Below are 27,767 nucleotides of genomic sequence, written 5' to 3'. Positions count from 1 at the left end.
CTGTTCCATGCCAACAATCATTTTGCCATCTTCCCTTCTCACTACCTCTTCTGACCTGGGCTTTAAACACTTCCACAGAGACGTGTCAAGCAGCCGGAGAGCAGGTTTCAACAGCACCCACTGAATTCAGTCTTTACCCAGTCAGTGTGATGAAAATATCAGCGATACTGTGATGGATGTGAGGCAGGGGAAGGAATGATCAACTCATGTCATTTTGTTAAAAATATTTATTTTAAAAAAATACGTTGTCCATATCTAGTTGCACATATATCTATAAACAGATCTCTACAGCTCTGGACTTACAGTAAACACGCCAGAGTGCTTCCTCAAAGCCAGCTTCCCACAAACAAGTAAATCCCTCTGTCAGTTCTTACATAAAAGTTTTTTAAAAAATGTATCATTTTTCTCAAAATACACATGATCTTTATAGAAGTTAACAAAGCTTTTGCATAAAGCTTAGAAGCAACAGAAGTAAGGTCCCTAGCAATGCCTGCAGATGGCACCCAGTGGACCGCCATCTTGTTTTTGAACAGCAGTGCGTTAGAAAGCCCTCAAAGTGCGCATGCGTCCTTCACCCCCCTCCCTCAACTCCATGACATTTCTGTCACCCCAAGGCAGAATTCCAGACTCCACACCGGCTTCACCAGCCTGAAAACAACACCCCTTTATCTCTGCAGTTAAGTGTTACTACTCTGTAGCTGGGTGAGATGACGCAGTCTGTCCGGGTCTAAGAACCACCAGTGTTAATTTTAAGGACTGTTAGCAGTTACCATTTCAACTGCTTTTCCTGAAAAGAACAAAAAGTGATTTAATACTCTGCAGATCTCTTTAATATAAACTAAACTAAGTTAAGACATGTTACTAGTATCGCCCTGACAGTTCTTCTTTTGGGCAGGTGTTGCTTACACCCACCTAAGATCTACTTATACCAAGTGGTGACATTGAGTAATATGAGATATAGATTTCAATAAAATAAGCAAGGAGGGGTGGACACACAGGCAACAGATCCTCTAAGGAGCTGAGTGCCCTGCCAAGTCCTTTACTACCCACCCCAAACTCACACACACAGGAACCTGTCCCCACCCACCATCCTGTGCAAACACTGGTGGGTATACATTGCAATCGCTCTATGGCAGAACACATGCTTTTTACTAAATTACAGATGAACTGAATGGAAAGTAAGAGTTTGTTATTTAATGTCATTTACCTTTTAACTCACGTTCACTCCTTATACTGCAGCAACTGCCAGGTTCACTGGGACTCAACCACCTGTCACACGTCATTTAAAATAACCTGTGGTTATTTCCCATTAGTCATAAGGATCTTGTACCCCAGGTTGGCCTCGAACTCGCCACTTGACCTTGGACTCTACATTCCTAGTGCTAGGATTACAGGCTTTGCCTCTGCTCCCAGTTTATGACATAACGGGGATCAAACTTTGGGCTAGTGTGTCAGGCAGGCACTCTACCAACTGAGTTGAAGTCCCAGCTTAGGAGGTCCTCTTTACAGAGAAGTTCTAGTAGGACTCGCGGGAAATCATTAGGTTGTTCTTAATGCAGACTTAAGACAGATGTGGTAGCATGTACCTGTAGTCCCAGCTACTCAGGATGTTGACTGAAGAGACTGTTGTAACCAGACAAGCAAGACAAGACCCAGCACATAAAAACAAAATCTACTTTTTAAAAAAGTCAATTTAATTATTTGGTGAATAAAGGACTTAATTCTAATAAACTAATTTTAACCCAGAATTTTATGTTTAGACCCAAACTAATCAGTATCAAAATGAACCAAGGCTTCTTAAACAAAAAAAAAAAAAGGTGGCGTGTGTTCAATATGTGTGCAGATGCCCACGGAGGCTGTAAGAGGGTGTCAGATCCTCTAGCACGGGAGTACAGCAGTTTTGAGCCACCTGCCATGGGTGCTGAGAATCGCACTCTGCTCCTCTACACGAGCACCCAGTGCTGTGAACCACTGAACCCCCGCCTCGTCTTTTTAAATGTATTTTTAGGCAGGCTGTCACATGACTCAGGCTGCCCACGCACTCTGACCTCTAGAATCCTCTTCCTGCACCTCCCAAGCACTGCCCACAAAGATACATGAAACCACCAGAAGCAAAGGAAAGAACCTCGGCCACACTGGTAAGCAGGCCTCCAGGAACTCAAAGACCTGCTAGGTGTGCTTTTGAGCTGATCCCCGGAACGCCCGACGGGGAGGGCTGGACACGCTGTTCCATCGCACATGCCAGCAACGGCAGCAGCAACTGCTGTCACACAGAGCCCACTGGTAATACTGTCCTCAAGCAAACAACGAAATGTCTCAGAAGGGACTGTGTTCCCTACCTAACAGGAATAAACAAGGAAGGAAAGCAACAACTAGAATCCCTTGCAGCCGTATACTTTTTGAATTTAAGTGCAATCTACCAATGCAAATCTTTCAAAATCATTAAATTTCTACAAAGAACAATATTAAAAGTCTGTGAGTCATTTACATCCTAGCTGGAAGAGGCTGCCTTACGGAGCCTGGAAGAAGACACATCAGGTAATCCATTTCTCCTTCTCCAGACACACCTAGGTTCCCAAAACTAGAAATGAGAAATGAACCATAGTTCCCTGACCCTCAATGTCCTGAAGCTGAAATCAAGCAAAAATAACCATTAACTGCTTCCAGTTATTAAAAACAAAAACAGCTGGCATGATGGTGCATGCCTTTAATCCCAGCACTTCGAGGCAGAGGATTGAGGATCTATGTGAGTTCAAGGCCAGCCTGGTTCACATAGCAAGTTTCTCAGAGCTACACAGTGAGACACTGTCTCAAAAGCCAACCAACAAAAAACAACAAATAAGCAAACAGTGCTAATATAAATTCCAAGAAAGTGCCAAGTGATTTAATAGCAGTCCACAGAATTCCCACTCCTGAAACTGGCAGAGTGAATGACTCTATTGGTAGGACTCGTGGGCCAGCCCCAGGCACACCATCTCCCTCTCACCTTATCAAGAAGATTCCAGACTCTGTGGACACAGCTCACATCCCTAGAGGGATGGGAATCGGTGGACCTTACTAAGATGGGAACAAGGCAGAGCTGAGGCTATTCAGCCTGACCCCCTGGGAGGTTTCTGCTAATGCTAATATAGGGTTTAAAGGGTTCTTTATGCCAACAAGCCAGGAGTCCTCCCTCCACTTATACCCTGGACTCCTCATGAAAAACTTCCCAGACGACCTAGGAGCAAACAGACGTGCAGAGAGCTTTAGGAAAGATGTCCTTACACTTACTGATGAAGAGAAGCGTGCAGGGTAAGATGACTGTTGAGAGTAGTCTAAGATTGGGGTCTCAACACAGCGGCAACTGGTCTGTAAGGCCTATGATTCTGTGCACTAAAAACTGAACAGAACAAGGCACTGTCTTTAGAAGTGACACCTGTAGGATGGCAGTAAGGGGTTTCCATCCTAGGGGAGAAATATGCCTCTCCTGGAAAAAGATTCACATAGCCCGATCAACACGGTAGTATAAAGATGCACACAGCCAGTACCTCGGCAGGACCTAGAAATGTGCTTGGTTCCCAGGTTCATACTTCAAGGTCAAGTTAACTTCCTGAAACTTCCCTAAGTGCAGGTGTGCAGTACACTTGACCTTCAGGAGACTGCTGTGTTCCGCAGGAATTTCCTGGTGAAGCTGCCAGTTAGTTAAGGGGGGTAGGTGTTGCTAGGACGCAGCCCAGCAGGGTCACTTCTTTAGCGTGTGTGAGGGCCAGGTTCTGTCCCCAGCACCACAGCATCTATCACGCAGAGTAACTCTCCCACGAGCCACCTGCATTTCCACCTTTCACAAGGGCTAACTACAAACAGCAGCACCTAAGAAATGGCTTCCTTTTGGCAAGCTAGCCACATGTCACTTTCTGTTTCAGCAACGGCAAGGCAGCTTGAAGGCCTGCCAGCTCGAGATGGAGCACTTGCTGGACCTGCAGTCTGATGACAACTGACGTTTCCCATCTGCTGTTTATAGGTGAAGACATGACCCTGATAGTGACCAGTTCCACCGAGCACAAGACACACCATCACCCCTAAGAGCCTGCTCAGAGACGGAGCCCACGCCTGCAGTAAGTAGCTCTGATAATGTAAGAGAAGACGGGGCAGCACCACCACTGACAACAGCAGACCTAGAAAGAAAAGGAAGAAAGCGCTTCCCACAGAAGCCAGTGTCTGGGAGAGTCTGCTGGAGACAGACCATGTGTCTGTCCCTTCCCAGTGCTGTGTGTCGAAGACCCCGCCCCCACCCGATAACAGACTACAGCATCAACACTCTCAATCTTGTTGGTTTGGAAACCACTCCGAGCCTTGGGTTTCTGCTCAGGCCTGCACTTGTCTCCATACCTTCCCAAGCCAAAGAATGGCACCATGGCATGACTCCCAGTTCTCGGCACAGGCTAATGACACGTATGTAGTAAATAAGTGATAAACAGAGCAAGCCATTGAGTAAACTATTCCTTCAGATGCTTAATGTTCCAAATAAAAAGACACAACAAAAACAGCACTTTCTAATCCAGCAAGAGCTGAAGCTGGCACACACTTTAGCATAAATGTCCTAACGTAATCGTGAGGCTGCTGATAAAATACAACACAATGCCAAAGAAATCTGTAAGAAGACTATACAAATAAAAATGTCAGTCATGCGTAACACAGAGATGAAAAGGAAGAGCTGTCAGGACATGCACGGAATCCAGAAAGCATTTGGGAATGAATCCCCACGAGAAAGAATTACTGGGAAATTTGAAAAGCTATGACAAAGCTCCAGAAAATCTCAAGCTGGAATTTCTCCACATTAAAAGAAAAAAATCTGTATTGAGAACCAAATGAGTACCTGCATGTTGAGTCGATGATTTAGGAAATTGTTTGATTCTAGGTGTAGAGGCATCTGCTGGGTACAGGAAGGGCTCAGAGGCCTGGATGCTTTATAGAATTTCCTTCTTATGCTAAACCTCCATTTTGTATGTACAGTAGAGTGGGACTGTGACTTTAATAGAGTGAGATATGTATATATATTTTTTGAGAGAAATTTCTATGTTGACAAACTTCTACTGTGCCAAACAGTAGCTCACTTTCATAATCTCAGTACTTGGGATGTCCAGGCAGGAGAATTGCTGAGAGTTTGAGGTCAGCCTAGACTAAAGACTTAGACCCAGTCCCAAAAATCAAAAAAGAAAATAAACCAAAAAGAAAACCTTTTCCTAATCAAGGTGTGTGTCCAGAAGACTGCTGACTGCTCTGCACCTCCACTGAGGGCCTGCAGGGTGCTGAAGACTTCACACACAAAGCTGCCTTTCAGATGCTAAAACCACAGGCCTCAGAAAGAGTACCTGACCTCACACGGCACAAGGCCAAGGTGAACGAAATAACACTGGCAATATCAACAGCTGGCATTAAGCCATGAACACCAAGCCTCCAGTATCGGGCCAGCTACTCTGCCCCTTTTGATCTCTAGTATAGTACACATCTGAAAGGAATTTTCCAGGGTAAGAAGAAAAATCCAGTACTCTATGCAAGTTCATGGCCTTACTTTCTCCACCAAAATTTGAAAAAACAGGCCTGGTGGTGGACACTTGTGCATTTGGGATTCGGTTCACAGTCAGCCAGGGTGATAAAGAACGATCCTATCTCAAAAACAAAACAAAACAAAAAAACACAGTGAAAAAAATTATATTTTAACTGTTAAAATGTAAGGGAAAATAAACTTATATTTTAACTTGATGAAGCTTAAGGTCGGCCTTTCAAGGGCTTTTAGATTCAATTATATATTATATACTTTTTTAATCAGTGGAAATTTCTACCCTTATTCAAACACACAGACTATGGCACAGAGACTGTAACATCACAATAATACTCTAAGAAATCATTAAAAGATTATTTAAGTTAGACCTGACATTTTCATTTTGTATTTTAAGAAAAATCAGCATGAGTAAGAGCAAAAGTAAAGGCCAAGTGAAAACACACCCAGAGACATATACACAGGGGTGTGTGGCACCACCGCACTGAGCCACAGAAAACCAAGGAAACCAGCAGATCCTTCAAACCCAGGCATTCCCAGGACCTAGAGACCACGCTCAGGCTACTGAAGGTCAGCACCATTCGCCTGGCAAGGTGGCTGGGTGGACACCAGATGTGAGCCGAAGGTCCAGAATTCTCCCTGAATACTGATCTTTTGACACTAAGAATTCTATTGCTATTCCATTATACAAAGCTCAAACTTTTTCAGGAAGGAGGTAGTCTACAGAAAGAAATGTCTGCCTCACACACACAGCAAGGCGGAAACGCACACGCACAGAGATCAAGCACACGCTTCCTGGAATTCACTCATTTCAAGAAGAGAGCAGGTCCATCTACCCCCCAAGGCCTCATGGTTTCTTATTAACTTGCTCTGAGTTTTTTGCTTCTGTTTTTTTTAAGACAAGGTCTCATGTAGTCCAAGCTAGTGTCAAATTCATTATGTAGCTGAGGCTATCCCTGATTCTTGATCCTCCAGCTTCCACTTCCCAAGTGCTGGGATCACAGACCTCGCTACCACACCCAGCCAGAGTTTAAATGGTGCCCTTGGGCCCTTGGCACCCTGTGCTAAAACAGTAAATTATCAAATCTATCATCTGTCAAAACAAACCAATGGCTTTTCTCCTTTACCTCAAGAAGATAAAACTGGATGTTTTCAGAACTGCAAACATCTAGTTAGGTCAACTCTCAATATTTACTTAGTACACAAAATGAAAACCCACTAAGTTACTACAAAGTGCTGCCGCGGGTAATCCCAAATATGCATGCAAACTAAATATTCCGCCATGGGAGGGAAGCCCACTGCAGTGCCTGCTCCCCACACTCTGAGCACCACCTTTCGGCCCTACTATTGCACATCATGGGAACAGGACACTTAGATAACCACAATGAACCAGTAACAGGTCTCCAACTGCCGCCCTTCACCCAGCCAGCACACACTTCCATACGTAAGCATCTCTGCACTGGACAGCCAATGCTGTGCACCTGAAAGATGTCACTCTGCATCCGTGTCATTCTGAGCCTGCAGGTCCCTACGTCATTCCACTCTGGTCATGTCTGGGGTTTAATGGGTGGAGGGCAGGGCATGTAATTTAATTCAGTTCTGGACTGTAGAGTCGAAATTTTCAAGATTCTGTCGTGATATGGCCCTCAATTCAGACTGAGAGATCAATGTACCTGTGTGCACCTGACTCTGACTTACACACAGCATTTTATAGATGACAATCTGCAGATGAAGGTCCTAGTAATGAAAAGTAGTTCTCACTACTAATTTAACAGCCATATTCCTATGTATGAGAATGCCCAAATGCAATCTAATCTTCCTTCATTTAAAACATTTTTGGAAACAAGTAAGCACATCTTTATTTCCTGACCAGAATATTTCACTTTCAAGTCCACCTTCCTGACTGCACCTGAATGAATGCTGCTTCATCCTCTGACCTTAGGTTTAGAAGGAAGCCTGTAAAGTGCAGAGCAGAGTGGGTAAAATTAGCAAGAAGAAGAAGAGGGAGTCTGTCACTCTAGGTGTCTTCTAGCTGGAAAATGCCCCCACCTGTGTCTCAGGGTATTCAACTGAACTTTTTTTGCTTGCTTCTAATATTTAATTTTCAAACCCCAACTCTACTTCGGAAAAGTCATCATTTTCCAAGACGTGCTGCACAGAACCACACCACTCAGAGCAGACGAGAACGCTGTGCCCCAGGTGGGGTCCTGTGATTCCTACCGAAACCCACATTAAAACTGAGCTTTAAAGCCTTGCGTTTAAAAAGCTCAGGGCCAGGATCCATTGACAGGTTCAGACGAGATCAAGGGTAGAGCACAGACAGCCTCCCATGTGGGTAATGCTCTAATCCTCCTCAGAATAGGAATGATTCTCTCTCCCACTGTTAGGGAGTGGCCCCTTTTAGTCATTCAACAGAGCACACTTACTACTAAACATAGCATCAACTTCGTTTAAGTAGTATTTTTATCCTTTTGAGACAGTCTCACTTTATTTATAGCCCGGGCTGGCCCTCAACTCTTGGTGTTCTCCTCCTGCCTCAGCTTCCCAAGTGCTGGAATCACAGAAGCGGGTCATTATACACAGCTAACAAGTATTTCTTTAAATAACAGATTCTAAGCATACTTTTCCCCCTGGCCAAAGAGTCCTAACATCCAGGACCAGTAACTTTGTTCTGCGGCTTTCTTGCAAAACACAGCTGCTGAACCCCAAGAGACTAATTTTTTTGCACAAAGCTTAAACAAACAAAAAACAGCAGCAACAACAAAACACCTTTTTAAAAAAGAAGTGAGGCGGAGTTTGAACTCCAATTAAGGCATTTTTATACAGTCCAACTTTTGAGAATCCTGAAAAGGTTTTCAACAGGCAATGGGAAAATTATGACAGTCTATAAGAGCACTGCAGAACTATCCCTCATTTCAAACCATCCTGCTGGACATCTCTGTTTCTTAGTTCCTTGGTCTCTTAGTTCCCAACTGCACGGGTTATGTCTTCTGCAGGTCTGGAGAAAATGGGCCAGGAGTGGAAGGTCCATCCAGGCTAGACAGAGTGAATGGTCCATGACTGTTGAGCACAGAAGGAAACTGAGGAGACAAAAGCAGATCAGCATCCTATTACAACCTCTGCTTCCACTTTCTGTCCCTCCTATTCCCCAACGGCAGGACGAACACAAGACACGTCCTCTCACAGAAGACTACAATGCATTTCACGTGTGGGGCAGGGTGGGGTGGTACACACACAGGCACCATGGCAACAGTGTGATGTCAGAGACCACACTGTAAAGGCTGTTCTCTCCTTCCACCTCTACATGAGTTCCCGGGATCAGACAGGCTGCCAGACTTGCACAGCGAGTACTTTACCCACTGAGATATCTTGCAGGCCCAAAATATTATTGTGGCAAAGACATACAAACAAAAATTTCTTTGTCCTCCCAGAAGCTATTTGCAATCGATATCCCCGCTGGCAAAGGGAAAATCAGTCTTCTCCATGAACCGTTCCTGGGTACACCAACCATACTCCAGACCCCATGACAAGGAGTAATTGGCCAATACAAAACAGACTCCCTGGTTTTTGTTGTTGAGTTTTTTTCTTCTGTCTTATTGATCTATTTTTAGTTTTGTCTATTTGATTAACGTTTTTTTGGTTGGTTTTTTTTTTTGGTTGTTTTCCAGACAGAGTCTCACTCTGTAGACCAGACTGGCCTCGAACTCACAGAGATCCACCTGCCTCAGCCTCCTGAGTGCTGAGATTAAAAGCGTATGCCACCACCATTCAGCTTTCTGTTGGTTTTTAAGAGATAAACAGGCCATGTATTTATTAGATAGCGAGAGGTGGGGGAGAGAGAGAACATGTAGTTGTGTGGGTAAGGAAGTGAGAAGGACGTTGGAGGAGTTGGGGGAGCAGAAAGAATATGATCAAACTATATTGCATAAAAAATGTTTTTAATAATTTAAAAAAAAAACTGTGTTTGTCCTAACAATGTATAGACTAACTCTTTCTAATCTACCTTTACCCTAATGATCCTGATATAGACCTTCACATCTAACCTCAAAGGGTTAAGAAATTCATTAAATGACAATACTCATTACAGGGGATAGTAACAGGGTCAACCCTGAACTTTCAACAAGAAGTCCAGAGAGGCACAGTGATTACCAGATGCTAATCCTAGAAATAAGAGGCCCAACATTCTTAGAGCGCCTGCACAGCACAGGAGCAGCTTAAGGTTTCAGACTGCTCCACACTCCGCTTCTGGGGAGAACCACTCCCCAAATACAGAGAACTAAAAACAGGGAAAAAAAACCTCTCGATGCTCTTCCCATACAGTAACATCCAATAATTTAGGAATTGGGGGTGGGGGCAGAGGACACCGGTGATGCATATTCCACACAAGGCTCCAAACCCAATCCCCAGTATCACACCAAAAAACAAACAAACAAATCAGGCAGAAACGGACCGGCCTCAGGGTGGAATCTGGTGCTGGGACCAAATCCACAGCCTAACTACCACTGAGCTACTCAGACCCCAGTCCCTAAGATGTTGAAGTTTTTTTTTGTTTTTTTGTTTTTTGCTTTGTTTTGTTTTTCCTTTTTGTTTTGTCTTGCTTGTTTTTCGAGACAGGGTTTCTCTGTAGCCTCTCCTGGAACTTGCTCTGTAGACCAGGCTGGCCTCCAACTCACAGAGATATGCTTTTTTCTGCCTCCTGACTGCTGTTGTTTTCCTTTCTTAAAACAGGTGTCTGGCCAGGTAGTGGTGGTACACACCTTTAATTCTAGCACTCAAGAGGCAGAGACAGGTGGATCTCAGTGAGTTCAAAGCCAGCCTGGTCTACAAAGCAACTTCCAGGAGAGTCAGGAATGTTATACAGAAAAACCCTGTCTCAAAATAAATAAATCCCAGTGTCTGATTCTGTAGCCTAGTATCCCCTGCCGTTCAACATCCACTTTCTACGTCCCTCTCAGGTGCTGCCGTCATAGGCTTGTGCCATCACACCCAGCTCTCCTTATGATATTTCTATTTTTTACAGTATCAGGAACACGTGCCAGGCAAGGATGTCATCACTGAGCTATATATCCACATTCTTCCTTTATAATATTGAGATCAAGTCTCAAGAAGCTACCCAGGCTGGCCTTGAACTCTGCCTTTGAAGTACGTGAGATTACAGGCAGATGGCAGCAGATGTGGCCTTATTTTATTCTTGAAAGAACAAATGATTAATTATAAAACATAAGAAAAGTGCCCAGAGCCAATCACCCCAGAAGTAAATAAGCCAGCCAGAAGAAGGCCTGCCGTTTATAATCTAAATGCTTGGGGCAGGACAAAGGTGAGATCAGATTACTAAATGTTACTGAATGAGAAGAGCATTAAGTTTTGCAATATTTCATTTTTAATTTTCTTGTATATGAGGAGTGGTTCTCCCTGGGTGAGGGGGAGCATTAAGAGTGATCTGAAACCTCAATACAAGACCCTTCCTAATACCTTGGTGGGGAGATAATACAAAATTCAGTTCCTAAACTTCATAGTTAAAGTGCTGATACAGGCTGGGAGGATGGCTCAGCAGGAAAATGCTGGCATATATCAACTCTGAGAGGTAACTGATACAAGAGTCTCAAGATTTCCTCTTTAAAAAAAAGGGGGGGGGGCTGGAGAGATGGCTCAGTGGTTAAAAACACTGGCTGCTCTTCCAGAGGACCCAGTTCAATTCCCAGCACCCAAATGGCAGCTCACAACTGTCTGTAACCCCAGTTCCTAAGGGACCCAACACTCTCTCACAGATAAACATGCAGGTAAAACACCAACACAAATAAAATAAAAAGGAATAAATTACTTAAAAATTTTCAAAATGAAAATTATATTAAATGTAATTAAAAGTGGGAACCTACAAACAACTAATTAAATTTTAAAGAGAGAAATCTACGGGCAGAATCTACCCCTAGCATTGTACCAGAGTCAGGCAGAGCACATTTCTGTGAAGCTGAAATTTTCTATCAGCTAGTAACGTTATAGCTATCCTCGAGTCTTTGTGTAACACACTGCTCAGGTGCTTGTGTCAATCAGCCACTGCAGGGCTCCTTGCAGGAGAGTACCAGTGCAGCACACAGGGTTGTGAACTTAGTAGTGAAAACATCACTGGTTGATATATTTACTGTTCGCCATTATTACTTTAGTGTTCTCTTAGCACCAGCAGCCTTGGACTTAAATCTCAGTTTCCACTGTGTTTTTAGACAGGGTCACATTATCTTAGGGTGGCTTGGAACTATGTAGCTCAAGCTCACCGTGACCCTCCTCCCTAGTCTCCCAAGTGCTGGGATTACTCTGGGATTACAGGCGTGAGGTCCAGAATTATTCCTCACCTTGCACCTCACATACACACAGCATCACAGGCTATTCCATCATACATAAGTACAACATGATGACACAAAACAAAAACTACTCAATGATTCCTTTCTCAGAATATGTCCCTGTCAACAGTGGAACACGTGTGCTGCGGGGGACGAGGGGTACTGAGAATGAAAAAGTTTAAGCAGGAATGGGAATGGGAAGGAAGGAGGAGAAAGAAGGGAGTAGAAGATAAACCAAAACCGAAGTACTTTAAAATTCTTAATGGAATTTACTACTTTGTAAGATAATTAAAAAAATATTTTTTAAAAAAAAGTAGTTTGAATGAAGATACCTTGCATGGGTGAATAATGCTGTGCCCAGAAGTCATGGGCAATTAAACAAATTGCAGTGCCAAGCACAGGATACCTCCTTATGAGCTGTTGGCCAGGGAGTCCTCAGGAACAATGTAGGCTATTGCTACTGCTCTTGGTTGCCCACCTGTTGCTAAGACCTATTGCTAAAGACACCACGCACTTTGGTTGCAGGTCAGAGAAATCAAGCTGGCTAGCTTTCATAGTGCAGGAACATGGTATGTAGGCCTCTGGAAGAGAAGAGCCACCAGTGATATTATCTGGCAATGGATCTTACATGCTGAAATACTGACCTGCCAGACAACATGTGTACTGGTGCTACTGTACCATCAATATTATGAGAGTCACCAACCACTTTTGTTAATTAGACTTAAAGCCCACTTCACAGCTGAGAGTCCATGCCTAGTACTATAAATCTGGTCAAAGCCCATGGCTGGGGTGTTCATAGGCCTTAAAGGGACATAGTATTATTGTTTTGCTAAATGGACATGTTGTCAACCAGCCTTCTAAATACTTAACATTTTCAGCAAGTGATGAATGCAGCTCTCAACCCCCATAAGAGAAGCTTTTTCTTAAAAAAAAATTATATGTCTGTGTATAGGTTTGTATATGTGAGTGCAGGTGCCCAAAAGGGGGCTGGGAACTGAACTCCAGTCCACAGCAAGAGCAATGCACTCTCTTAAGCGCTGAGCCACTTCTCCAGCTCTAGAAAGGCTTCTTTTTGCAATAAATGATGGTTAATATTGACCCACACCAGAAAAGTGCAGCAAGTAAGTGTCTGTGGCATGGGATATCTATAGTAAACACACACATGCACGCACACACCCCAAGACTCAGGAAGCATTGTGATGGAGCGGACAGAGGATGGGAACAGTGCTGTGATGTACTTTTTTCTCAGTGTGACACGGTGTTTCAGTCATTAACTCACAGCAGCTCCAATTACTCACACTAGATCAAGCAAAATCAAGCAAGTCAACATTCCAGCACGGAGAGGAGAGGAGCTGTGACAGTTAAGAGCTGTTGACTGAGGAGGAGTCACTTTTCTTCAGGGGTGTAGCCCCAGATCCAGTAATAAGCCCAAACCCACTCATGCAAGGCAAGTAACCAAAAAACAAAACAAAACCAAAACCAAAAGACATAAACATAGGATGATGTGTTGTGAAGATGGATGAAGAAGGGTTCCAAAGAGAACAGAAGAAGGATAGATAAGCAAGGTTCTGTAGGTGTGTAGGTATGCAATTCCAATCAAAACTGCATTAAATGTGACCTCATACTGGCTTTGTATGTACACACATTAGTAGTATATGTACACAGACTGCCTGATTTACAGTGGTTTAACTTAACAGAGCACAAAAAATGCCATATGCATTCAATAGAAACTATACCTTGAACATCAGTATTTTTCTGGGCTAGCAATTTTCAGTATGAAAGTTTCTTGCTATGCTGGGCAGCAACTGAGAGCCACAGTCCCCCAATCACATACTGTACCACAAGGAAAAGCAAAGTACTCTGCAGTCGTGTGTGACAATGACATTGAGCACAACCCTTGCCCATTTCTGCAGTACACATCCCCCAATGACAAGAGGCACACCGTGTAATTTACCTGGAAAAGCGTATTAGCACCTTGCAGTCTGGCTGGGCTCAGGGGAGCAAATGGGCTGAGGGTACTCCAGAAGTGGATACTGGAGAGCAAGGGGCTCGGAGTCAGCAAGATGGGTGTCTGCAACACACAAGAAGATTGCTCAAGGACTTGATAGGATTGCTCAACCATTCCAAAGATACAAACAGAATCCACAGAATATGTCCTCCTCCCCAAACATCTCTAAAGCCCAAAATTTTATCATGATGAAAAGCTCAGAAATCCCTTTATAACATAGGAAAGGTAAAGGCCACAAAATCACTTTATAACCTAACTTTTACCTGGTCTTTCCAAACTAGAAAGCAAACCTAAATCCGGTACAAAAGAACAACAACCAAGTCCCTATAATATCAGACCATCTGGGGTGATCTTCTCCAAGAGCTCCCCAAGGTGACCAAGTTAATACATAATGTAACTAGGTAAGCACAAAGCCACACATTCCTTCTCTCAAGGCTCTCAGTCACTTGTTTTCTCTCTCCTAAGACAGCAACAGTTTTAAGGGAGTCTCAGATTTTGCTTTCTTTAGAAGGAGACGGAAAGCCTTGCAGATCAATGACTTCTGCTTATTTAAGCTCATGTAGCCCAGGCTGCTCTCAAACTGGCTATGTAGTCAAAGATGACCTTTAACCTCTGATCTTCCTGCCTCTACCTCCTGAGTACTGGGATTGCAGGTATGCAGCCCATGTCTGGTTTATTCAATGCTGGGGATGGAGCCCAGGGATCTGTGCATGCTAGGCAAGCAGTCCACCATCTGGGCTACATCCTCGGCCCAAGAACAATGAATTTTAAAAGATGAAATGGCAAATCTTTTTTGTTTTGCAGATTCTAGCTAAGGTAAAGTAATGAATTTCCCAGTTTATATATAACCTTTCTAAGACAGCCCTAATTAGCAGAAATTGAATTTTACAGGTATAAACTCTCAAGACAATTTAAAAAGTGAATAAACACAGTCCTGCTTTAAGAGGAAGAGCAAATTACCTGTGAGAAAAGTGCTGGTGTAAGAGACGCTGTTGGGAGCGATGGACTTAAGATCCCCAGAGGGCTGGGGTCACTGCCTGTGACCACAAGGGCAGGCGTCAGTTCTAACCCTTTGGGCTTCTTGGATCTTGATGAGTTATTTGTTTTGTCCTTTTCTGGCAAAGCTGAATCCTCATTTTTAGTCTCCAGTGACAAGTTCTCTGGAAGTTCCATTGGCTGAGAAGCCACTGAGTCGATGTCTGTGTCAATGTCTGGGTTAGAACTCAATGGCGGAGAAGGCGTCCTAGGAGGGGGTGCGGAGGGAACAGGAGAAGTGGGGTTAAAGGTGGTAGCCAGAATGGATGCAGAGGCTGGAGCTTCCAGAGAAGGTAGTGTGGGAGGAACCAGTGTCTCCAAAGCTTGGATAGTTTCTTCAGAAGACGGAGAAATGCTTGGGCTTGCTGAGAAGGTGATGGCAACAGGGTCGATGGGTGGCTTTTTAGCAGGTGTTGTTACAAATTTGATGACAGTTGGTGTTGGCTCCTGAGGTTTTTTCTCTGCCAGTTTTTCAGCTGGATTTTCTATCTTTATTGACTTGAAAAGCTTCTTATTGGAGGTGTTCAAAGAGTTGAGAGTAAATGAAGAATACAAACCAGAGTGTATGTAGTCATTCCGACTAGATGTCTTGGCTGTAGGTTGAGGTGCCCGTTCCTTTACCCCGCTCTCAGCATCTTTAGAACTGCTGGCTTCAATGGAAGTTAGAGTTTCACAGTCTCCCTCAATCCTGCCTACTGTCAGTGGATCCATTTTCAAAATCTCTGGATAAGAGACAAACTTGTACACAAACTTCTGACCATTCACTTTTTTAATGATGTTCTGTAGACAGAAAAGATAAACACACTTAAACTTACTAATAAATTTACATCTCACAATTCATGCAAAAGGGAACCTAATGAGTGCCCTATTTGAGAACTATGCATAGCTTTAAAAAAGCTTCAAAAGCATCAATATTCATCTACCCATGCCAAACACAGTACCTGCTCAGAGAAATTAAAGCAGTTCAAAGCCTCCTGAGCAACTGGATTAAGACAGCACATAGGAGCTGAGGCTGTGATTGTCTGACTCTCTCCATCAAACACCTGTATTAAATCAGAACTCACTGAACTCCAATCTCAAACGGGTCCAGTGGAGTAAACCATAAGCATTCTGAGGAAGCTAAGGGGTCTCAGAGCATGACCTTACCTCAGGAAGGCCAAAAAGGTCAGCTCCTGCAAGACGGAGGAAGCAACAGCTCAGACTTTTACTCTAAGTCCATTCTTTGGAGGTGTGTATTTTTCTCCAAGAAAATATTCAAAAGTCACAAGATAGTAAAAAATAAAATTCTGGGCTAGAGAGATGGCCCAGTGGTTAAGAGCATGAACCTGAGCTCAGTTCCCAGACCCACGTCAGGTAGCTAACAACTGTTGGTAACTCCAGTTCCAATGGGGGGCGATGCCCTCTTCTGGCACCTGGGGGCACTGTATGTACATGACACACAGACATTCAAGCCTGATTACCTGGATTTGATCCCTGGGACACCCATGATGGGAGGAGAGAACTAACAAGTAGTCCTCTGACCTCCACATGGGTACCGATGAAGATAATATTTAAAAACTTTTAAGGAATCTGTCGGAATATAATCAAAATCACTTAAGTTGTTAAATAAACTGAGCTAAGTAAGCCACAGTAGTACTCAACACCTTGTTTTGAGGTTCTCTGTATAGTGTCAGGGTCAGGGCAGGTGCTTACCTTTACATAGTAGTATCTCAGGGCTCTGCTGAGCTTATCATAATTCATATTAGGCTTGTTCTTGCGAATTCCCCAGAGACGAGCCACCTCCTCAGCCTGCAGAAGCTTGAACTCCCCATTGTTAGATGTCCAGCAGATCATGTGCTCATTCTGAGGTTCCTGCAGGAGCTGAAGAAGGAACTGCCACAGAGTGATGGCACTGTCCATAGCAATGGGCTGGAAGAGCATACAAATAGGGGAGACAGTTACTTAATGCCAACAGGCATCGTGTTAAGTGTTCTAAGTGCCCTGCACAACACTCCTGCAAGATACATACTACTCCACCATCATTCCACACGTCAAAAGGGAGATTAACACTGGGCTAAGTATCTTGTCCAAGGACACACAGCAAATGCTAACACTAAGACTTATGCCTAGGAAACCTGAATCCAGAGCTCACATTCTTAGATAAGCTATGCTACTTAGGTTTTGTTTCAACAGTGTCTCCTGTATGGCCTTGGCTGGCCTTAAACTCACAGTTCTCCTGTCTCAGTCAGTCAAGCACTAGGATTAAATTATGTACCAGCTCCCTTAAGAATCTTTTTAAAAATATTTTATTTTGAATTATGTGCATTATGCGTGTGTCTGTGTGTGTCTGTGTGTGCATTTGTGGACATGACAGTGTCCCACAGGGGCCAAAAGGGGTTGTCAGAGCCCCTAGAGCTGGATGGAGTGCTTGACATGAGTGTTGGGAACCAAACAAGTTCCCAAAAGCAGTATACACTCTTAACAGCTGAGCCATCTCTCCAGCCCTCAGCTTCACAGGTCTTAAGCATGGCTGGGTATGGCTCAGCAGCATACCCAGTGCATGCAGGAGGCCTTGGGTTCCATCTCCAGCATGACAGGAAAAAAAAGTTACCTCCAAACAAGCAGCTTCCAAGGAAAATAAAACTGGTTGCATAAATGATAGGAGTGAGCTAAAGACTGGAAGTCAACAGAGGGTCAGTTCTTAACTTTTACCTTCAGAGTCTCAGAAGACCACCATTTCAGTGTCTAGCTAAAAGCTCACTGCGCTTATCTGACAAGATGTGTGTCTAGGAGGCTGAGGTGGAGGGAACAATTTGTTCCTAGTCCAACTGGTATTTCTCCTCTAAACAGTAAGCACCATGGCAGGGTAGTTTACATATAAATTGGCAATGCTGAGAAGTCAACAAAATGTTCCCCAATTCAATCTGCAAGGTCTGTTACCACAGCCTACAGAGTTTCTTCTATTTAATTAGTGATCAGGACAGGAACAGAAGGAAAAGCCTTCAATGTTGGGGTCTTCAGTTGCACCGTTCTCAATTCCAGCTAGCCTGCACTGGAGCCGGTTAACGCTGTGCTGTGGGACTGTCCAGCACACTGCAGCTGGCTCCACAGCTCCCTGGCTTCTGCCCACGAGACATTAGTCCCCTTGCCACTGAGACTGCAATCAAATCATCCCAGCTGACAACCACTCTCCTAGACAGCACTCAGAAAGGTGGTGCTCTCACAGGGACATTTTCCAGACAGAACTTCAAGGGAAGAATTCCTTACACAGCAGCTCTGACCAGATCAACATACGATTACTCACATGAGACAAAGTGACTGAACATCTTCATAATAAAATCAGAAAAAAACCTCGTTCTCTAGGAATGAAATCCCAGCAGGTCAGAAGAGGGTTTGAAGACAGGCGAGTTCTACTGAAACACTACACAGACAGGCAAATTGAACTACATCAAAACTGCAAACTGTGCTGTGCCAGCAAACAATCCCCCCTGTATGTTCTAACCCCAAAACACTCTCACAAATCATGTGTCATAAAAGGAATTTGAACCCGAAGCAGGTAAACAATTCTTATAGCATAAAAAGAAAAGCCGGGTACTGGAATCTCTCCACAGAAAAGCTGGAAATAGCCAATAAGCTCTCGGAAAGATCTCCCCATCATTAAGAATAGGGACTGGAACTCAAAAACAAGCAAAACCCACCGTATGCCTCCTGTAACCAGAAAGAGCAACAATAAGCTGACGAAGATAGAAACTGAAACTCACACGTTGCTGGTAGAAATATTAAATGCAATTCCGCTATAGCTAAGTTTACCACATGACCAGGTACACGTCTAGATGGAAACAAATGTCCACAGAAGAGCTACATGGTAGCACATACCTTTAAGTCCAACTCTAGGAGGCAGAAGCAGGCAGAGTTCTGTGAGCTCAATGCCAGTCTGTTAACATAGCAAGTTCTAAGCAGCCAGAAATGCATTGCAAAACTGTCTCAAAACAAAAAACAAAACCAGAAATGTTCATAGCAGATTTTAATCATAAATCATAAGCATAGAATCAATTCAAATGTTTATCCAACTTATGATTGGAATAATAAAATACAATATAGTACATAGGTTGCAGTATTATTCAGCCATTAAAAGAAACCAAGAGTACAAGATTAACTCAAAAAAATCCGTAGCCCTCTTTTACACAGATGATAAATGGGATGAGAAAGAAATCAGAGAAACATCACCCTTCACAATAGCCACAAATAACATAAAATATCTTGGAGTAACTCTAACCAAACAAGTGGAAGACCTGTATGACAAGAACTTAAAATCTTTGAAGAAATTGAAGAAGACACCAGAAAATGGAGATTTCCCATGCTCTTGTATAGGTAAAATTAACATAGTAAAAACGGCAATCTTACCAAAAGTAATCTACAAATTCAATGCAATACTCATCAAAATCCCAGCAAAATTCTTCACAGACCTCGAAAGAACAATACTCAACTTCATATGAAAAAGAAAAAAACCCAGGATAGCCAAAACAATCCTGTATAATAAAGGAACTTCTGGAGGCATCACAATCCCTGACTTCAAACTCTACTACAAAGCAACAGTACTGAAAACAGCCTAGTATTGGCAGAAGAACAGACAGGAGGACCAATGGAACCGAACAAAAGACCCAGATATCAATCCACACATCTTCGAACACCTGATTTTTGACAAAGAAGCAAACATATATATATATATATATATGGAAAAAAGAAAGCATATTCAACAAATGGTACTGGTATAACTGGATATCACATGTAGAAGAATGAAAATAGACCCATATCTATCATCATGCACAAAACTCAAGTCCAAACGGATCAAAGACCTCAACATAAAACCAACCACATTGAACCTCAAAGAAGAGAAAGTGGGAAGTACACTTGAAAGCATTGGCACAGGACACTAATTCCTAAATATAATCCAGTAGCACAGTCACTGAGAAAAAACAATAAATGGACCTCTTGAAACTGAGAAGCTTAATTTAAAGCAAAGGACACGGTCAACAAGATAAAACGGCAACCTACAGAATGGGAAAAAAATCTTCAACAACCCCACATCGGACAGAGGGCTGATCTCCAAAATATACAAAGAACTCAAGAAATTGATTATCAAAAGAACAAATAATCCAATAAAAAAAAATGGGGTACAGACCTAAATAGAGAACTCTCAACAGAGGACTCTAAAATGGCTGAAAGAGACTTAAGGAAATGCTCAACATCCTTAGCCATCAGAGAAATGCAAATCAAAACAACTCTGAGATTTCATACACCTGTAAGAATGGCCAAGATCAAAAACACTGATGACAACTTATGCTGGAGAGGATGTGGGGGTAAAGGGAACACTCCTCTATTGCTGGTGGGAATGCAAGCTGGTACAGGCCCTTTGGATGTCAGTGTGGCGATTTCTCAGAAAATTAGGAAACAACCTTCCTCAAGATCCAGCAATACCACTTTTGGGTATATATCCAAAGGATGCTCAAATGTACTACAAGGACGTGTGCTCAACTATGTTCATAACAGCATTGTTTGTCATAGCCAGAACCTGGAAACAACCTAAACACCCCTCGACCGAAGAATAGATAAAGAAAATGTGGTACATTTACACAGCGGAGGGTGGGGGTGGAATCTTGAAATTTGCAGGCAAATGGATGGATCTAGAAAACATCATATTGAGTGAGGTAACACAGACCCAGAAAGACAAATATCATATGTTCTCACTCATAAGTGGCTTTTAGACATAAAGCAAAGGAAAACCAGCGTACAATTCACAATTCCAGAGAAAATAAACAAAGAGGACCCTAAAAGAGACATGCATGGATCTAATCTATATGGGAAGTAGAAAAAGACAAGTCTCCTGAGTGAATTGGAAGTGTGGGGATCATAGGAGAGGGTAGAAGAGTAGCGGGGAGGAAGAGAGGAGAGTGGAGAAAAATATATAGCTCAATAAAAACAATTAAAAAGAAAAGATTTGTCTCATATGATCAGAAAACACTGCAGATGTTTAGTAAAGCCAGGTCTGGATGCAGAAAAACCTCTAAAAAGGTACAGTATGAGCCAGGTGGTGGTGGCGCACGCCTTTAATACTAACACTCGGGAGGCAGAGGCAGGCGGATCTCTGTGAGTTCGAGGCCAGCCTGGTCTTCAAGAGCTAGTTCCAAGACAGGCTCCAAAGCTATAGAGAAACCCTGTCTCAAAAAAAAAAAAAAAAGTACAGTATGTTTAAAAATGTGCTTTAGTTGCTGAAGAAAATGCATATAGACTGTCATTGAAAAAAAGTAAATAGTTTATAAATAGCAAAATAAAGTCTTTAAAGAGAGTAAAGTAATAAAAAAACATAGCCATGTAAAGATGGGAAATACAGTATGTCTGGATCCTGTATGGTGCTTTGTTGACTTTCAATTTTTTAAATGGTAATGTACAAAAACAATAGCTGCTGTGAGACACTGGATTGTAGAAACTGCTAAATTAAACACACATATATATATTTTTTTTTTAAACGAATCAAGAGGGGCAGAAAGATGGCTCAGTTATTAAAGCACTTGCTCTACAAGCATAAGGGCTGAGTTCAAATTCCCAGAATCTACATAAAGCAGCAATGAACATCTGTAACCCCAGTGTCCAGGGAAATGTGAGTAGACAGGAGAATCCCTACAAGCTCAGGGCAGTTGGCTGGAATACATGGTGGCAGAACAACGAGACACTGTCTCATACTGTCTCATATGGAAGGGGACAGCTAACACTGGAGGCTGTCCTGGTACATTATGTTACACACATACACACAACACACACAAAACATGAACTCACATACAAAGATAAAAACACTATTAAGTTAATAAATGACTCTGAATAAAAGCACTTGCTATACAAACATGATGCCTTAGGGTTTCTATTGCTGTGAAGAGACACTATGACCACAGCAACTCTTATGAAGGAAATATTTCATTAGGTGGCTCGCTTACAGTTTCAGTTTGGCCCATTATCATCAGAACAGGGAGTATGGTGGTGTGCAGGCAGATGTGGAGCTCGTAGCTGAGAGGCCTACACCTTGCAGGTAGCAGGAAGTTGACTGACTCACTGAGCAGTATCCCAAGCATAGGAAACCTCAAAGCCCTCCCCCATAATGACACACTTCCTCCAACAAGGCCATACCACTCCAACAAAACCACACCTCCTAATAGTGCTACTCCCTATGAGATTACAGGGGCAGTTACATTTGGACAACCACATCTGACAACCCGAGTTTGTTGTGAAGAACGCACAGTGGAAGAAAGGAACTGGTTCCTCATAGTAGTACACACACACACACAACACACACATACACACACACAAAACACTTTTCAAAAAAAAAAAAAGGAAAGGGAAGGGAAGGAAAGAAGGAAGGAAGAAACCAAGTACTGACACAGCACAGACGAACCTTGAAAACATCACAGAAGTGAAAAGCACCAGCCACAGAGGGCCAATGAGTGGCTCCAGTGATATGAAATGTTCAGACCAGACCATTCCACAGACCAAAGGGAGATCAATGTGGCTGAGCCAGCTGAGGGAGACGGAGAAGCATCAAGTGGAAGGAGCAGTGGGGAGAAAATTGGAGAATGAAAGCTGATGAGCACAGGCTTCTTTTTGGGTGGCTGAAAACGTTCTCAGCCAAGATTGTAGAGATTCCGTTCTGTGTGGATTAAAAAGCACTCAACTAAATGCTCTCGGCAGGTGATGCCACTCTCAATGAAGATGTTTAAAACAAACAAACCTAACGTAACCAACATTACAAAATCTGGGCATGAGAAGACCAAGCCAAACAATACATAACTCAGAGGACGGATGAGTGAGCAGCAACCAGGAAAATGTCTGGGTTTTTAGAACTGCTCTCTAGCACGAAAGCGCCTTTCTTTCATCCTTAGCTACCAGTTTTGATGCTGTCTGTGCAGGCACTGCGATCCAAAAGTAGAGACAGTAAAATAGAAGAGAGATGCCTCCCACAGTCAGATCTGATGAAGTGAGACAGGAATCCCAGGCTCCTGCATCAGTCAAGCACTCCTCCAGGCCTGAGAAAAGCTGCTTCTCCATCCAGCCACAGCCTTGCCAGCATTAAACACCAGAGACTACAATACCAACCCACAACGAGCTCCTTTCATGCTAAGTAACCAGCCCACTAGACACGGTCCCCACAGCTTCACTTGAGCAAGAGTTGAAATAGTCATTATCCATTAAGAGTGGCAGGGAAGGGCATGATCCGTCATTGTTTTGAGTTTCCCAAACAGACCTTTATTTTTTTTTATTTTGATGTCTATTCTTATAACAATTCTTATATCTATTCTTGTTCTTTTTATTAGTAGTTTCCCAATTTGGGCAATTATATTCTAGTCCAGCCAATTAAAACTACGCCAATAAATAGGAGCCTAAAGGAAAAACATATTTCAGACATTACCATCACATCAAGAATGTCTGTAGGAGCCTTGCCTGGTGGTGCATGCCTTTAATTCCAGCACTCAGGAGGCAGAGGCAGGTAGATCTCTGTGAGTTCAGGGCCAACATGTTCCAGGACAGCTGATCTATTACAATAAACTTGTACGCCTCACCATTTGGGAAGCAGAGACTCAAGAGATCAAGGCCACCCTGACCTGTATGAGACCATGCCTCAAGACAGTAAAAACACAACACCAAAAATGTGTAGTGCTGGGGATCAAACCCAAGATTTCACACAGGAAACATGGGCTTGACTACTGAGCTACAATTCTCAACCCATAATTCAATTTCTGTGTCAAGTTCTTCTTTTAATGAACTCCTAACTAGACAGTAGAAATTCTTCACTTTAGTTCCTACAAGTATGATATTAATTATGAACTTCAATGATTTCCTCAACTGTAATAGGAAACCGGGCTTGGCATGCCGACATACACCTTTAATCCCAGCACTCTGAGGCAAAGGCAGTTGGACCTCTGTGAGTTCTTAGCTAGCAGTCTATACAGCGAGTTCCAGGCCAGCTAGGGCTACATGAGATGCTGTCTCCACGTGAAACAGGCCAGGTGCATGATTATAATCCTGGCTCTCCTGACCATGAAGGAAGCATGGAGGGCTGTGTGTATGGCATATCGACAGACAGGAACAGATACACAATTCATGAACAAAGACAGAGTCTAATTAACAACAGTTAATGCTTTAAAGGTTGTTTGCTGTTGTTGTTGTTGTTTTTCGAGACAAGGTTCCTCTGTAAAACAGCCCTGGCTGTCCTGGAACTCACTTTGTAGATCAGGCTGGCCTGGAACTCTCAGAGATCTACCAATAAAGGCGTGCGCCCCCAGAGACCGGCCAAAGGTTTTTTAGAAATATAACAAAGGCAGACTTAAATGGATCCAACTGAAGGAATCTGATCGTTGACAGGTTAAATGCTAGAGAAGGTTTAACACTCAAAGACCAAGCTCTAAGCTACACGCAAAGAAAGGACTGGAGGGGGGCTGGAGAGCAGCCCAGCAATGGAGCGCCTGTCTAGCATTCTTGAGAACAAGGGTTAGATGGTTAGCACCGCACATAGGCAATGAAAGCTGCTGCTAACTTCACCAAGGAGTGCAAGGAAAAAGAACAGGTGACCCTGGGGTGCAGATCAGCTGATGAACACCTGATACAGGCTGGGGTTTGGGTACCCAACACAAGGAAGGGAGGGAGAGAGAGCACAAAGATGAGTGCGAGTCACAGGATCCTACGGAGAGGATATTAAATGTAGATTTCCCTCCTTTTGGGGGGGGGGGGCTGGTGATTGAGTAGCTATCACTCAGGACATTCCCAGACTCAAATATATAATGGTATCCCAAAACTTAAAGTATTTCCCAAAAAATATAATGAACTCCACGTAAGCAGTTCCCACTTTTAAATAAAACCAAGGATCAAGGAACAAAGAGTCCCTACGGGGGAAAGTTGAACCATACTGTTTTAACGAAAATACCACCGCCCGCTGGGAATACAGAAGCTTCAAGTTCTGTGCGCGGGGAGAAAGGAAAAGATTTCTGACCCTAGAACGACACACAGGCAGCCGTTCTGCTGAAGGAATCTTACTTAAAATGACCTAACCTTCAAATTGCAACAGCTCGAGAAAAAAAAGCCAACTGTGTCTTCTGACTTCACCCAAGAAATTCCCCTTATTTCCTGTGGATGCTTGTTAAGGTTCCTCGCCCAAAAGATGTTTCCAATGCTGTTCGGAGGAAAGGCTTGCCACAGCTGTACAGTAAGCGAGGAGGGTTGCTGAAAAGGAAAGAAAGAAAAAGCCGTGGCCGGATAGACAGCGGGCTTGGGGAAGGAAAGAACGAGGGTGAGGCGGCACATCCAGAGATCAAAGTGCGGGGAGACGCAAACCTCCGGCCCGTGGGCGAGCCAAGAAAGTACTTTCACTTTCCAACTTCCTGCCACTGCAACAAGTTAAAACTGTTCCCCTCCACCCCACCCAGGCAACAAAAACCGCTGCCTTCCGCCTAAGGGACTTCTCACAACCCACCGTGGTGCGGGAAGGGCGGAGGGGGGCGCTCCGGCGAGCACCTGAGCGCCGCGGAGCAGCTCCCTAGGCGAGCGCACCACCAGGCCCCGCCCGCAACAGCCAAGCCCCGCCCTCTCCGCCGCCCGGTCCCGCCCCCACCGCCACCGCCGCCGCCGGGCGCATTTCCTGCCGCGCCCGCAGCCCCCGCCCGGCCCGCGCAGAACCGGGCTGAGGGGCGGTGGTGCGAGACCCCGGCGGGGAGTGGGTGTGCCGCTCACCAGGCCGTGCGCGCGGGAATCCTCCACGGCCTCGAACGCGGTGCTCGACTCCGACCGCTCCTCACGCTAGGAACTCAAGGACGGCGCAGCAACCGCGGCGACCCCCGCGCCGGGGCCCGAGAAGGCGGCGGCGGCCGAGCCGAGCCAGCCGCGTGCCTGCAGCCGCCCGCATCTCCAGCCGCCGCTGGTCTCGAGCCCCGCCCTCCGCCCCCGCACACGCGGCTGGGGCGGCGATGTGGTTAGTTGGGCTGCCACTCGCCAGACCCGCGCTCTACGGCCCGGATCCCCCGTCACTCCGCGGCCGCCGCCACTCTCAAACCCCCCCGGCACTGCCGGGGCCCTTCCTCGACGCCGTCGCCTCGCGTCACTTCCGGGGGAGGGGCCGAGCCCCGAAGCCCGTATTTTGTTTCTGGCCCTGGGCTCGCGTTTGCACCCTATTAGGCCGTCCGGTGCCCTCGCTCTGGGGCCTCCAGCTCGGCGGGACGTTCGTCCTTCCCCGCAAGCCCAAAGTCGGGCCTGGGACGTCAGGGTCGCAGCTTGCAGAGAGCTCGGTGACAGCGGAATTGACGTGTGAGGGCGACGCCCTCCGCGGAGCCTCCACCACCCCTTGATCATTATCATTGACAAACAGCCTCTCTAGTGCTGTGGGAAAAGCTTTCCGGTTTACCAACTGTGCTAGTTCCAGGACTTCAAGTGACTTTATTTTTATTTTTGTTGAGAGAGCGTTTCAACACGTAACTCTTGCCGGCTTACACGCACAAAAGATTCGCCGCCCTCTACCTCCTGAGTGCCAGGATTACAAATGTGTACCACCTTGCCTGGCCTAAGTGACTTTCATTAACGAATATAAATAAGGCCTGGCGGAGGTGGCGCAGGCCATTAATCTTAGCACTCAGGAGGCACAAGCAGGTGAATCTCTGAGTTCCGGAACTGCCAAGGCCACACAAAGAAACCCTGTCAAAAAAAAAAAAGAAAGAAATTGAAACGCCAGTTAATCGTCTGTAAGGTGACTGAGAGAACCGAGTCTTAAAGTTGTAACTACTAAAGAAGGGGTGCAAAAGTCACTGCCGAATTCACAGGTTTGCAATATGGGTCTCAATATGTTCGAATTCTAAAGGCTGAGGCGGTTAAGAGCTCCAGGCTAGCCGGGCTGCACACTGAGACCAAGTCTCCCCTACCCACCAAACAAATGAGTGTGTCTGTTATTTACTTAGGCTTTTTGAGACAGGGCTTCTGTAGTTCACACCTTGAACTCTCAGCAATTCTGTCTCTGCATCTTCAGTGCTAGGATGATAAGGGCAAGCAACCAAGCCGGTTCATAGAAATTTGCTTTGTTTTTGGAAACAAGATTTCATGAAGTCCATGCTAAGGTTGACATTGAACTCCTGATCCCGTGTTTTCTACCTCCCAAGTGATGAGATTATGGACTTTCAACACCATGCCCAGTTTCATGTGTATATTTTTAAAAATATATCAACGTGATTTTATTTTATTATTTTATCTTTGAGAATTTCATACATGCACACAGTGTATTTCAATCATATTCACCTTCCCTCACCATCCAACTCCTCCCAGATACCCCATGTGCCCCTTTCAACTTGATGTCTTCTTTTTCTTGTTGCTTGTTAAATAACCCTGAGTCCAGTTAGTGTTGCTCATGTATGTACAGGTGTGAGGCCATCCACTGGGACACCGTCATCAACCAGGGACCCATTCCTAAAGAAAACTGACTCTTTCTCCAAGCAATCATCAGGAGCCAAGAGCTCTTCAGCTGGGGGCAGGATTTCTATTGCTATTCGTACTGGAATGTTGGCTGCTAGCTCTTGTACCGATCTTTTCACAGGCGACCATGGCCACTGTGGATTCATGAGTGCAGAGGCAAAGGTCATGCTCAAGAGTACAGTCATCCCAGATGTCTGGCTCTTACATCATTCCACCTCCTCTTCCTCAGTGCTCCCTGAGCCTCACTCGGGTGGAGGTGACCTGATAGAGATGTCCCGTTTATGACTGAGCACTTTGACCAGTTGTGACTCTATATATAACCTGCTGTGCGTGGCAAAAAAAGAAGCTTCTCTGATGAGGGCCAAGAGTTGCATTAATA

The 27,767-nt window shown here is 44.4% G+C and overlaps 2 protein-coding genes across 4 annotated transcripts in view; one reads left to right on the top strand and one right to left on the bottom strand.

Annotated features, from left to right (window-relative positions):
* The window catches only part of Mfsd4a (major facilitator superfamily domain containing 4A), a 36,615-nt gene extending 32,342 nt beyond the window's left edge, over positions 1–4,273 (top strand). The window contains exon 10 of the mRNA XM_041647060.1: positions 4,001–4,273. Within this exon, the coding sequence (XP_041502994.1) occupies positions 4,001–4,062 (62 nt within the window). The 3' untranslated portion in view covers positions 4,063–4,273. The remainder of the gene's footprint in view (positions 1–4,000) is intronic.
* Positions 213–26,041, bottom strand: Elk4 (ETS transcription factor ELK4). Of its 3 annotated transcripts, XR_005973872.1 has the most exons (6): positions 24,989–25,235; positions 16,610–16,825; positions 14,843–15,697; positions 13,829–13,945; positions 1,208–8,619; positions 213–787 (listed from the first exon to the last, which is right to left on the bottom strand). XR_005973872.1 is itself a non-coding variant. In XM_041647088.1 (5 exons), the coding sequence occupies exons 2-5, from the start codon at positions 16,814–16,816 to the stop codon at positions 8,521–8,523; spliced, it is 1,278 nt and encodes a 425-aa protein (XP_041503022.1). In that variant the 5' UTR covers positions 16,817–16,825; positions 25,667–26,041; the 3' UTR covers positions 213–8,520. The 3 variants fall into 3 exon arrangements, 2 of the variants coding, with proteins under 2 accessions (XP_041503022.1, XP_041503010.1); XM_041647088.1 differs by lacking the exon at positions 24,989–25,235 and adding an exon at positions 25,667–26,041 and having other exon boundaries at positions 213–8,619; XM_041647076.1 differs by having other exon boundaries at positions 213–8,619.
* Positions 26,042–27,767: the final 1,726 nt, after the last annotated feature.

The sequence above is a fragment of the Microtus oregoni genome, unplaced genomic scaffold, assembly GCF_018167655.1.
Source record: "Microtus oregoni isolate MIOR12 unplaced genomic scaffold, Mior012 000003F_ref0000135, whole genome shotgun sequence".
NCBI classification, from domain to species: Eukaryota; Metazoa; Chordata; class Mammalia; order Rodentia; family Cricetidae; genus Microtus; species Microtus oregoni.
Note: the sequence above shows the minus strand (reverse complement) of the source record. Positions and strands in the feature narration are given on the sequence as shown.